Below are 13,616 nucleotides of genomic sequence, written 5' to 3' on the forward strand. Positions count from 1 at the left end.
ATGGGCGGGGAGGGCTGTCTTCATCTCCGCAAGAAGCAGTCACTGTGGTGCCCGCCCTGGGTGAGATATTCTCCCCGTTTTGTGTTGAGGGAGCTCATGGGACATTGTGCAAACACGCCTTCCCCTCCTGAGAAAAAGGCCTGTCCGCCGGGGGAGGGGCAGTGCTGGGGAGGGTGGGCTGTCGGCCACTGGTCCCTCAGCCCCACACTGACAGCTCTCAGACTCCGATGGGGTGGGCGGGGTGGGGAGAGGGGTCTCTGGGCCAAAGAGAAGAGGCCACGGTCCGCCCCTGCACTCCATCAACACCAACAACCCCAGCACCCATCGGCAGTGTCTCACTGTTGTGAGCATGGGGGAGGCACTGGGCCGCCACGGCCTACTCCTGGCACCCACGGCGGGCTCCCCCAGGCCGCAGCTGGGCCTCCCCGAGGAAGGCACTCATCCTGGCCCAGAGCAGCTTCTCTGGGAGCCGGCAGGAGCCCCGAAGCCTGTTTGTTTTTTTTTTAAGGAAGGAATACTTAGTCTTTTTCATGTAATGACTTTGGTATAAACTTAGAGAATTTCCTGTTTAACTGAACCTGAAATGGCTCAGTGTTGACATCTGTCAGCCATAGTTCTCTGGTCTTGAGGAAAAGAAAACTACCACAGACCTAAGCAGCCAGGCCTGCAAAGTATATATCCCAGAAAAAGGGACCCCTGGATGGTGATGATCACAGCCTCACCCTCCCCCCCGATGGTGGTGATCACAGCCTCACCCTCCCCACTGGATGGTGGTGATCACAGCCTCACCCTCCCCCCCGGATGGTAGTGATCACAGTGAGTGACACGTGCCTCATCCCTTGCAGCGGCCAGCATGCCCCTGTGCTTCCAGCAGCCCCTGGCGGAAGCTGCGCTGCGTGGACAGAGGGCCTGGTTGGGAAGATGCCGGTTATGACGGAGCTGGATGGGACCCAGCAGAGTGGATCCTGCGCTGAGGAGCTGATGCACAGCGCACACGGCCTCAGTGGCTCATTCGCCTGCTTGTCTCCAGTTCCCTGAGGAACAGTCAGACAGGGCTGCCCCCAGAGAAAGAGCATCTGCCTGTGCCTCCAACACTGCCCGGCAGGTGGGCACCGGGCCGGTACAATAGCCCGTTGAGGGCTAAACACTCAGCCCGAGAAGCACTGTGCGTCCCTTCTCGCCTTCGGTTGCCACTGAAGTTCAGTGCGGTAGGTCCCCGCACGCCCATTTTAGAGAAGAGAAAACAGAGGCAGGGGAGGCTGAAACTGCGATGGAGGTCACCAGCTGCTGCAGGACAAAGATCAAGCAGGAGTGGTGTCCGGGCTCTATCCCTTCCCCTTCCCCGTCCACCTCCCTCCCGGTCTTGCCCTCTTGCCTCAGCGTGTTTCCCAGGAGCTGGCCAGAGGCTCACGAGGGGCCCGCGGTCCTTCACTTGCTGCAGGTCCCCCAGGCTGATGTGCTGCTTCAGCTCAATCACTTTGTCCTTCCAGAAGATGTCAGTCATCCCATGGTCGGAGAAGATGATGACATTGAGCTTGTCCTGCAGCTCCCGCTCCTGTGGGTGGACAAAGGTGGTCATCACAGCAGGGAGAGGGACAGAGAGAGGTGGGGGAGGGAGAGGGAGAAAGAGAGGGAAAGGGGGAGGGAGAGGGGAGAAGGGGAGGGAGTGGGGGAGAGGAGTGGGAGGGGGAGAAAGAAAGGGAGAGGGGAAGGGAGGTATTTTAAGCTACACATTATAGAAGAAAGGACACGTAACCAAGTCTGAATTTCATCGCCTAGCCTCCCTCCCTGAAGATAGTTCACACTGGGCAGAAGCACTCTGGGGAGGGGTGGCACCTGAGCCCCGTTCCAATGGTGCTAAAGACGGCACATACGGCCTTTCACCCAGCAAAGTGCCCTCACTGTTGTCATCTGTGGCTTTTTCAACCAACTTGCATGGTGACAGAACTGTCCCTCTCCCCTTCACAGATGTGCAAACTACAGCCCAGCCAAGTTTGGAAAAACAATGGCTTGCCTAAAGTCATTCAGCCAGGCCGTGGCAAACGAGGGACAGAGCCCAGCCTGGCTCCCAGACATGGGCTTTGGTGCAGAACAGGCCATCTCACCAGCTGAGCGGGCTGACAATGCCAGTCATTTCCGGCCCCCGGGCCTGGCTGTAAAACAAGGGGTCTCTCAGTCCAGAGGAGGGGTGTGTGAGGAAGATGGACCCATCACAGGCTGGGGCCAGCCTGTCAGCTTCAACAGCAGGAGAGACGATGCTCAGGGGTGTGACCGTCAAGGAGACAGAGGGTGACAGGAGGGAGGGCAGCCAGGGGCCTTGCTCTCGGTCACCTGGATCCACTGGGCCATGTACTTGAAGACGGTGTCCACGGCCTTCAGGGCGTCTTTCCTCTGCGGCGACGAGGGGCCGTAGTGGTGGCCCTCCACGTCGATGCGCTCGTGGTATATGGCGGCCAGGTCGGCGCGGCTGTTCCTGGGGGCAGCAGGGGGAGAGTCAGCGCTGAGAGAGGCCCCACCGTCTCCACTCTCACCCAGCTCCCAGCCCCTGGCAGGCATCGGCATCCCCAAACCCGCCCTGAGGCTGTCAGCTCTAAGTGACAAGGCGATATGGGGCATGGGGGTACTTGGAATATCGGGGGGGTGGGGCACTCTCTAAAGGACATGATTGTCTAACCGCTGTGCCGTGCCTCTGAAACAGGTACAGGATAATATGCAACATAAAAAATAAACAAAAGGATGCAGAATCTATGGTGAAAAATGAACAGGGTGGGATCTGCGGGGAGGAGCAGGAATTCAGCACCAGGACACGCCGGTCCAGCACCTTGGTGACAAGGGTCAGAGGGCATGTGGATGGGCCACTCGTCTCTGGCTGCTGTGGCATTGCCCGTTGCCCGTCATGTCCCAAGGGTGGAAGGCGTGGTCACAGGCAGGGATGCTCTGATAGCTCCGCCCCCGCCACCTGCTGGCATGGGGAGGGGGGCAGAAAAATGAGAAGCAACCCTTTAATTAAGGGCGGTCCCATTACTGCTGGGCAGTGGGGAAGCCTCTAACTAAACCCCAGACTGTGTTTTCACTGATGGGCCAGAGCAAACTTCACCACGGCCCATGTTCAGGGCCTGACATCAGCAGACACTCTGGGACCCTTGTCCTATGGGGATGCAGGAGGGGTCAGCTCCAGTGGACAAAGAGGGAATCCTGCAGTGACCACACCTCTGTGGGTCCCGGGAAACCCCTCCCCCGCCCTCCTGGCCAGAGTACTCAGGTAAAACCCAAGCTGGTTAGCCCTCGAGGCCGGGCCAGGAATGACCAGGAGCTGATGATGGAAACTGGAGTCAGGGAGGAAAGAAAAAAGCCTTTACGTGGCGTGTGCCACCCGAGTTTCCTCCTCAGCCCTGGCTCTGCCCAGGACCTCAGAACAACGACGATGGTGCTGACAGTGGGAATAGTAGTAACTGATACAAACTGAAGCAAAGGAGAGGAAATGAGAGCCAGTTGGTGCTTGGACACTACCAGGGTTAATAATTAACACTCTGGGGGAATGCCTAATTTCTCTTGAAAAGCTTTATTAAATGTACACCACACACACACACACACACGCACTGTGGCCTGGTCTCTCCTGGTGTGCCCCCCACCCCCACCCCTAGGACGTGAGGAATGAAAGGCTCGGCCCTCAGAGCCTGCTGTGCCCAGGTCTAGCATCCACAGGGGAAGCGAGTGGCCTCACAGCGGTCCAGACAGTGTGGTTGACGTGACCAGCCCCAGGTCTCAGGGGAGGTGCTGCCGCTTCGGGAAGCTGGCCATGATGACGGGCCCAGCGGGTGGCCCTTCGGGCGCTGACAGGGCACTCCAGGTTCATCTCGGTTATGATTTTTCATGTTGACTATAGTTGCCCATGGATGTGTGTCCTTCTCACTCTCTAAATCAGGGGTCCTCAAACTACGGCCCGCGGGCCACATGCAAATACAAATATTGTATTTGTTCCCGTTTTGTTGTTTTACTTCAAAATAAGACATGTGCAGTGTGCATAGGAATTTGTTCATAGTTTTTTTTTAAACTATAGTCTGGCCCTCCAATGGTCTGAGGGACAGTGAACTGGCCCCCTGTTTAAAAAGTTTGAGGATCCCTGCTCTAAATCGTGAAATTCTTTTGCCCTAGGGGTGGTGACTCACTCTCCTAGCGCTAGCCTAGTATCCAGCACCCAGTAGGTGCTTTAAAACTGTCGGCTGTATGTATAATAACAGTAAGTGCTCTATGAATGACAGTTTTCTCTGGGTCAGGTGCTATGTTGAGGGCTTTTATAGACATTATCTTATGTAATCCTCACAACAGCCCTGTAAGGTAGGTATGTATTGAACAGAGAGTTCAATACAGTTGCCAGCATCACACAGCTAGTGAGAGGTGTATGGGACTCAAACCCAGGCGGGACCGACCCCGTCACCCTGAACACAATCACTGAAAACTCTGACAAATCTCAACAGCCCACAGCACATTCTGCTAACCCAACTGATCTCGGGGAAATGGTTCTTGTTCTCTTATAAGAATCCCAACAACCCCAAGAAAGCTGATGTCAGACACGGCAAAGGCAGCACCGTGAAACGGAGTCGTTTTCAGTTCTCCACATACAGACTCCAGTCTGCGGCCAGCAAAGTCTGGAGCTCCAGTGAGGAGCGTCCCTACCGAAAAGCATGTGGCTACTTTGCAGATGAAGAAATGGACCAAAAAGGATGCTGGGAGTTAGGCAAAGCCTCACAGATATGAGACTTGCCCAACCGGGGCTTCTGAGTGTCCACAATCCACTTGGTTCACTGCACCGTCCCCAAGAAGGTTCTGGTCCTGTAACCTCGCAGAAGCACCATTTCATTGCCGTGACCCCGCCTCCTTTCTTCCGCCCCCTTCCTTAATCATCAAGCCCTTCGGATGTCGGATTCTGTTGGCCACACAGAGTTTCGGTCAGGCTACAGGTGACATCTGGACTTCCGTTGTGTCCGCCCCAGGCCCACGAGAGCAGAAAGACCCTAGGGACCACCCCCTCACGAAACCAGACAGCACAACGCCATGGCTGACCTCAGGACCTGCTGCAGTCATCAACTGCCCTGGCCCCACCCATCAGTAGAGCCCACGACCCCACCTCCATCAGCCACGGCGATGAGTGACTCCCCTTCTATACAGCCCTCCCCCGGACGCCGTTGGGGAGCCAGGCCTCTGAGCACTAGCTCACCTGTGAGTCTGGGTGGGCACCATCTCCTCAACTAGTAAACTGTAATTTTCTGGTCTGTTCACTTCTGTTCGCATTTGCTTTGGCTTTTATGCACACAAGTGAACGGACCCCTTTCGGTTGGTAACAATCTCTCTCTTTCTTGTGGTCGGACTTGCCAAGGGGGCCCCCACTTAAGGACGCTGTGATCTCTACTGCCTGCCCTGAGCTGGGCATCACAGTTCTGCTTTCAAGGTAAGTAGAATGTTGCTTTCTCTTTTTATTTTTATTTTATAAAAATAAAAAAATTATTGATTTTTGAGAGAAATAGAGAAACGTCGATTTGCTATTCCACTCATTTATGCATCCATTGGTTGATTCTTGTATGTGCCCGGACCAAGGATCGAACCTGCAACCTTAGCACATTGGGACGATGCTCTAACTGACCGGGCTACCCAGCCGGGGCCACTTTTCTCGTTTTAGCACAAAAATAAATGGGCCCTTCTTTACAAATGCCATGACCACCGTCCTACACAACGGGAATTGGGTTAGGTTGTTATTTAGGTATTTCCCACAAGTGACGTTGTCACTAGTCATACTCACTAACGTGCAAATGACCAACCCTCACTCCCTCGGCATCTAAGACAGCAGAGAACAAGTCACTGAGATCTCCAAGCGTGTTGGCGGCGGGGGGGCTTCTTGCTGGCCCTGATGCATTTTCACTTATTCCTAAATTTCTTTGAGGCCCAAGTTCATGACACTGAAGGGCGATGGTGCTTCCTCCACCACCATGCTTGAACTTATGGAACCTCCCAGAAAAGTCATGCCCTCAGATAAGCCTCAGCATGTAGCTGTGTTGTGCACTTGTATAGGCAGCATCCCAGACGCGCGGCCTGCACGGTGTGTCCTGTGTGTCCTGTGCGTAGGTGTGCACCCTTCCAAGGTGGGGCTTGTATGTGGGGAACAGTTCCCAACCAGGACACTGTTGCAGTCAAGTTCAATGAAATGCTTTTAGGTTCATTTCGTCTTCGACACCTCGCTTTGTGCCGCAGCCAGGGGGCTGGTTTCTTTTAGGCTATTTGCCATATCCACAAATCTCCATGTGAGCAGAAAGCCAGGGCTTCCCTCAGAGGCACCTGATGGCTTTGTGTCAGGAAGCTGTCAACTCCAGATGCCGGCAACACCGGCCGCGGGATGCTTGCGAGTCAGGGATTTATGCACGTGCCTTGCGTGAAAGGCTTCGAAGCTGGGGTCTCCCTGATTCATTAGGGACCCACGTCTTCCAGGCTGAAGCTCTCGCCTGCTTGGAGTCTAGCTGACAAATTCTTGGTCGCCAGCTGTTTCCCACCTGGGCCTGGTCTCCATCACGGGCCAGCTCATTTGTAACGGACTGCTCGGGTGAGGAGTGATGGGTGGGAATGTCTGCAGGTCTGTTAGTGGCTATTTACGGCTTGAAGGTCTGGGAACGGTGCCAGAGGACATGTGGCCATCAGCCCAGTTACCTGAGAGCTAAAGGGGCCCCTAGTCCCGGGGTTTCGGGGACACTCAGGTCCCCCATCGCCTCAGGACTCTGTCCAGATTTCTTTTCAGTGTAAAAAGTTCATAATGTCCCACCCATTTTCCTTACTGACGAGGGTCAGAAAGAGAAAGAATTAGGGCGAGAGAAACAGGGGAATTCCAAGGAATGGTGGACGTTACTGACTGTTCACAAAAGCAATCCGAAACTTAGAAATAAGGCCAGAAAAGCCGCCGCCTGTCCTTGCGGTGCGGTACCAGGCAGCGTCCGGTAAGCTCGCTCTCGCTCCCCGGACTTAACTACGGATGAGCGCCGACTCCAGAAACTCAGCTGCTAACCTGCTGGAAACTGACGAGATGAAAGTACTTTTGTCTGGTAGAGACTATGGTCTGATGATCCTCTAAGTTATTAAGCATTTCTGCATCTTACAATAATTGTATCCCATAATTCTCGACCATCCTTATCCTTGTCCGTGTTTCTTATAGTCTCCTCTCAACCATCTTGTCATCTCCTGAGTCCCTCAGAAAGAAATTAACTGGACCTGCTGCAGAATTCTCATACACTCACGTAGTTTCATTAGGAAAATGATGCTTTGATGGGCACCCAGAACTAGACACATCTGAGGTCACATGCAAGCCTCTTTCTCACCAACCTGGAGGTCTCTAAACCGCTCTACGCCTCAATTTCCCATCTGAAAAGCCTCCTCAGAGCCTCCTACCGGGGTATTGAGTGAGCTGGTGTTTATAACGTGCTTGCCACACAGTAAAAGGGAGGCAAGGGGGAGAAACACCCCCATTTCTGTTACACGCAGACATGCGTCAGGCTGGCATTGCCCTGCATGTCGAGCAGGGAGGGGACACCAGTGTCTGCTGAGCCTGTGTCCCTGCCCCTCTTCCTGGGGCCCCTGGGGAGGAGGGACAATGACCAGGACACTGGAGCTGGCGCCACAGCCTGGCCTCGCCGCACCCACGGCCCCTCGTTGTTGACCAACCTTTTGAGAGGTCACAGCGGTCAGTCTTCCCGGCCCAGTGGGAGTGCCCAGGCCCCTGCGGGCATCCAGGCTGGCCTGCCCGCCTGCATCACGCACCTTCCCCCGCCACTAAAGCACAGACATCCTGCAAACAGGACTCCGGGGGATGGATGAAGCGACGTGGATCTCACCTGCTTTCTTTTTAGACAGGGACGTGGCCATGGACAGGAGGTGCCCGGGTGTCCCCTGGAGCAGTGTCAAGGCACCAAAGTACCAGCGACCGGGGCTGCGTGTCGCTGAGGGCAGGAGACAGCGAGCAGACCGCCAGGCCCCTGCGCCACCGCCACCCGCACGAGCCCAGGCTAGCAGCGGTGCATGTGGACGGAGGGCTGAGAAATGCCTGGGAAGCAGATGTCACTCACTCCACACTCAGGAGAGGCCCCGCAAGACAGGGTCCCACACCCCATGGGGAGGACTGGGCTCTGGTCCCAGCGAGTCGAGGAGGCACGCGTTCAGCTGTCAGGAGCGGGCTCCCTTGTAAGGCATGGGGTGAGGGGGACACCCGGAGTGCCCACCCGCACGTAGAGCAAGGGTCGCTGTCAATGGAGCTTTGACACAACCCTAGCAGGTGGGTGTTGATGACATCAGTGCTACACGCGCCCCCCGCCCGCCCCCTCTCCCCACGCTGAAGCTTCCATGTGCAAAGGCAGAACGACAAGAGCATGACTCGGGTCGGTAAGTGCGGTGAGCACTGGAGGTGATGCCAGGTCAGAAAAGGAAGCCGGGTCAGTGCTTCTACACAGTCACACAGCGTCTTGGCTGACGTGGGCCCTTTGCTGACAGGCTGTCCCTGGCGGGAGCCCACCTTTAGGACCTTGACCATTTCTCCTGCCTTCTGTCAAGGCCTTATCTCTCCTGTGTCTGTTCCTGCTGCTCCTCAAACTGATAGCAGAGGGGACAGACACTAAATAAGCAGCACTGACCACTGACCGGGAGGCATGTGTGTATATGTGTGTGTGTTTGCACACTCATGTGTGAGAGTCTAAGTGCTCTTCATATTACAGCTGGGATTTGAGACAAAGCCGGAAAAAAACAGAGGGGAGTATGGGGCTCTAAACACGCTTCGTCCTTTGGGGCTGGTGGCAAGGTAAATACTTATACATTTTGCCTGAACACACGCCCCAAGAGAATTAATGATTCCTTTGAGTCACACTCTTGCATGAACGAGCTGTGACTTGCGAAGTCATCTTGATTGTTCTAGACCAGTGGTTCTCAACCTTCCTAATGCCGCGACCCTTTCATACAGTTCCTCATGTTGTGGTGACCCCCAACCATAACATTATTTTCGCTGCTACTTCATAACTGTAATGTTGCTACTGTTATGAATCGTCATGTAAATATCTGGACAAATGTTGGCTCACCACTGTCGGTCCTTGGTTCTGCTTTGTGAGGAGGAAACGAGATGTGTCCTAGTAGTGCGGAGACTGGTTGAAAGAGGTTTCCCCTTTTTCTTTGTGGGGGAGACTAAGTCATCCTACTGTCTTCCGAGGGCAGTAAGCATCACCTGGCCGGATTATCCCTCTCCCCCGCCCCCTGCTTTTGTTTCCTCTCTCTCAGGCCAAGTCCTGACTAGTTTGGGGACAGTAGATCCCACTCTCTACCCCTATACAGGGGGCCATTTCGGTGGCCCTGTTAGATGCTGCAGTACGAGGAGCCCACATAGCAATTGCACTGGCCTGGCCCCATCCTGCTCTGGCCTTCTCCACCCGGCGCCAGGGCATCCTTCACGTGGCGGCCATGGGAACGCCATGCCCTGGAGGCCAAGGCCATCTACAGAAACGCCTGCAATGCTGGGCAATGTGTTAGCCCAGAATCACCACGTGGAGGCCTCGCTTGGGGCCCCTTTCCTGGGCCTCCAGCTCTTTGCAGTGTTTTCTCTCTAGAGGAGCTCAGTGCCTTTCCAAACACACGCACACACGTGCACACACATCACTGCCACCACCAGCACCACCACCACCCACAACAACAAAACACCATCCTCCCCATCGCCGAACGCTGTGCCCCACGGTAAAGTTGTGTCTCCCGGGTGCCATAGCTGTGCCATGATGCCTGGAAACGAAAAAAGGAAAACTTCCCTAGAAACAGGAAGCAGAAACACACTTCTCTAGGAACGGAGCACTGTCCCTCCAGCAGCAGGTGGCCCTCGGGACAGGGAGGCCCGCCTGTTGGCCAGCGTGCAGGCCAGCGCTGAGCTGGGATTCCCGTAGCTGTGTGTGCGGCGCTTCTCTACCTGTGGGTCCCTGGGCGGTGGTGTACAGTGGGACCCCATTCAGCTGTCAAGACAAGACGGATGCAAAAGAGATCACACTGCCAAACAGTGTTGCATAACTGGGAGGTGTTTGTGTGACAACTACATTCCACATTTTCATATTTGGCAAGGCGGCAGGCTGTAGGGAGCGCTAGCATTTGTGCATGCTGGAAACAGCCTCATGCAGACAGAGACCCATCGAAAGTTCCAGCTCATCTGCTACGCCTGCTGCACCGTTCCGCTTTGTTTGCACCAACGAGGCTGCCACACAACATTCCAGTTCGTCTTGCGGGTGGTGTTTCCAGCACTTGTGGGCAAGGAAAGACCGCAGAGTAGGCAGGAGGCAGATCACAGAGCACATCCCAGTTACAAACCATGTGGAGAATATTGACCTACAGGTGACTTCCTCTAAACCCTGTCTCCACTCCCCTCCACCACCACCCCGTCAAATACCCTAAAACTTTAATTTGTTCCTTCTCAGCTTTTAAGTATTTTAAACCTATTTTCTCTCCAACCTGTCAATCAGAGCCTAAACCCTTATGTGCCCAGAGCGCCCTCCTGATAGACGTTCATGGAAGTGGAATCACTCTAAGAGACAGCCAAGGCTAGCCTGTTGTCTCCTTTCAGCTCCGTGGGGGTCACTGCTGCTCCCCATGATGCCTGCGGTGCTGGTGGCAAGAATGGGATTCATGCTTGGCCAACGCTATCTGAGGCCCGTTCATGTGGCCAGTGCCTATGGCGTGAAGGCTCTTGGGAGCTGCCCTGCATGGAAGTCCTTCCATGGTCTCCACTCTGAATACTATGGGTCTTGTGCCTTGACCTGCCCAGGAGGCCCCTTCAGTAGCCACGGGGACCCCAGGTCCAGCCCTGGAAACATAAGAGCCCCAAAATCCTCAGCCTCTTGGTGGCTGATTTTTCATGGAGACCACCCCACCTGGTACCCATCTTGACGTCACGTCCAGGGATTTCTGAGACTGACTTGAGGCTTTGTCCTGACTTGCCTTGTAGGTCACATTCCCTGACAGACTCGCATGTGCTATTACTAATTTTTGCATTTTCCAAACTGCGTGTTATGGTTTCATGGGAGAGAAGAACATAAAGTTCTATCTTCTGATGTGCTCATTGCTTTGTATATTTCCAAGAAGAGGGTAGGGCCATTTTCCAGACCTATTTCACCACAGATCCTCCCTTTTGGCCGAATACTTGTTGATATCTTCTGAGATACAAGCATTCACCAAATCACAGTCTACATTCCACCTACACCAAGCCTTCTGAATTCACGTTAGCATTTATCTTTGGTCCCAGAAACCAGGAAGAACAAGGGTATGGCTAAGAACCTGGGGCACTTACTTGAAGGAGTCGAGAGCATCGCTGACTGCGTTGGCAAAATTGATATCCGTCGGGGAAGTTTTATATTCCAGGCAGTAGGTGGGTCTGACACCAAGAATCTCCACCTCGCAGCCTAAGAAGGAAAGAGATAGTAAATGGTTGCTTTCTTCAATGGCTGAGGTAGGGTGATGAGCCTATTTCAGGACGGAGGCTCCATTAGTTAAAAAAAAAATAGTTGTTGTTCATTTTCAAGAAATAAAAGAACTTATTGCTGATAAGTGGCATAGTTAACTGTAATTTTGTTTAACTGGAGCAAAAATTCTCAAATGCCATTCCCATGCAATACCAGTGTCCCCTGACAGCGACTAGCAAAAACTGGTTAATAACTGTCTTTCTCAATTCTCACATTTGAAATAAAAAATTAATTAGTACATAGAAATGTCTCCATTAAAACATTTTTCCTGTAGAGTTTTTCATAACCACTAATTCTTCTCTTGTACCATTGCCTATTCTAGAATCAGGTATTAGGCACTATCTGATCAGTCCAGGAATAATAAAATAAGCATTTCACTAGTCTGACTGGACTTAGAGGGACTGCACTAGATTAGCAAGCCTAAAAATCACTGAGCGAAAGCAAGGACTTGGATCCGTGACCTTGCCTCTCCCCAAATGAAGCAAAAGAATAAAAGGCATTCAAATGGTAGGGGCTGCTGTGGCCTTAGCTTCTCTGCCCCAGCCCCCTGGGAGGTAGAAGCAGTTGCCCTGAGGAAGAGTCACCCGACCTTCTCAGGATACAAGGCCGGAGAAGGTTGAGCCCGTTTCAGTTTGAGTTAGTTGTGTACATTCATTGAGCACCTACTATGAACTAGTTGCCATGTTCAGGAGAGGTGGAAACAGGCATTTATCAGCCGGGGTCTCCAACCCGGAGCATCCTGGAGAGGAGTCCAGTGGGAGGAGACATACAGGAAAACAGTGTACTGCGTGAAGGCTGAGTGAAATGCGCACTTACTGGGTGGTGAGGGGCACCTCCTCCTGGAAGCCTTTTCTTGAATGCCCATGTTGGGCTCAGTCGCACAGACTACATCTAGCCAATGCATGGGGGGCTGGGAGTGAAGGTGGGAAAGAAAGGGACGTCCCCAGCAAAGAGAGCAGCAGAAGCAAAAGTTCAAAGTTAGACACAATCAGGTGTGTGTGGAGAACTGTCAGCACAACACAGCCCCAGACAGGGGGTGTCAGGAGACCAGATGGCGAGCTTTCCTGTAGCCCAGGGAGAATGATTTCCAAGGTGGAAGTGAGTCAAAGTGGGACAAGTTGGGAATGTGGGGAGAAGGGAGTGTCTCTGTCAAGAATCACATTAACTCCACTCCTGGGTACATCTGGTTACAGCTGGTAGCCATCTGGTCTGTAGCTGGTTACAGCTGATTTATTAGCAGGTGGGGCAGCCCCCAAGAAGAATCCCTTCATCCGGCATACCGGAGCAAGCTCAGAGTGCTCCATGGAGACGTCATCCCGCCCTGGCTGATATCATGGGTGCAGGGAGAGCAAGCCTATCTAAGGGAGGCCCAGAAGCCAGGAAGCTGCCTGCCCAAGACTCGTTTGTTGAGAAGGATGAACAGGCTAGAGGCCCCAAGAGTAAATCCTGCCCGTGGGTTCTTGGAAAATATTCCTCATTGGAAGAAATGCCAGTGGGATTTTGGCCAGTTATAGCACTTAAGATACCTGTGTTTCATCAGTTGAAGGTTAATTTGTGAATGTTTACTCTTCTCTCAAAGATAATTTAGTCAGCCAGGTATGAGTGGGCCCACACTTTGTATCTACTCTGTGCTCAGGGTCAACAACCCAAATGCAAGCAAGACACCACCTATCCTACAAAAGATTACCAGCCTTACACAGTGTGGCCAGGTATCTGCTTCTGGCACATCTGACCTATAGTTATGTGAGTTTGCAAGCAATGGAATTTTGACCAGGCTTTTGCAGATAAAGCAAACTGCATTGAGAAGTTTTAACTTTGTGTGGTGGGCACACTATGCAATATTTAGATCTTCTAAGATAGAAACGCACACCTGAAACCTATACGATCATGCTGACCAAAAGTACTCAATACATTTCATATATAAAAAGCTGCACACTTGCTGGGGTTCAACCCCAGCAGGTCCAGGGGTCCCCAAAGGTGTGGACGGAGTCGGCGAAGAAGGATTGACATGGAGACAGCATTCAGTTAATCAGCAGCCTAGCCAGGATCTCTAGCAAAGTTCTGGTCAGGATCTCCAGCCAGGTTCTGTGTCCATGTTCTCTTGCT

General features: G+C 53.2%; 1 protein-coding gene across 1 annotated transcript in view; it reads right to left on the reverse strand.

Annotated features, from left to right (window-relative positions):
* ENPP6 (ectonucleotide pyrophosphatase/phosphodiesterase 6) overlaps window positions 1–13,616 on the reverse strand; it is a 90,006-nt gene that overhangs the window by 29,038 nt on the left and 47,352 nt on the right. Inside the window, exons 3-5 of the mRNA XM_006772668.2 lie at window positions 11,339–11,450; window positions 2,332–2,473; window positions 1,376–1,555 (exon numbers count right to left, since the gene is read on the reverse strand). Of these exons, the coding sequence (XP_006772731.1) occupies window positions 1,376–1,555; window positions 2,332–2,473; window positions 11,339–11,450 (434 nt within the window). The remainder of the gene's footprint in view (window positions 1–1,375; window positions 1,556–2,331; window positions 2,474–11,338; window positions 11,451–13,616) is intronic.

This window comes from Myotis davidii, unplaced genomic scaffold, assembly GCF_000327345.1.
Source record: "Myotis davidii unplaced genomic scaffold, ASM32734v1 scaffold184, whole genome shotgun sequence".
Taxonomy (NCBI): domain Eukaryota; kingdom Metazoa; phylum Chordata; class Mammalia; order Chiroptera; family Vespertilionidae; genus Myotis; species Myotis davidii.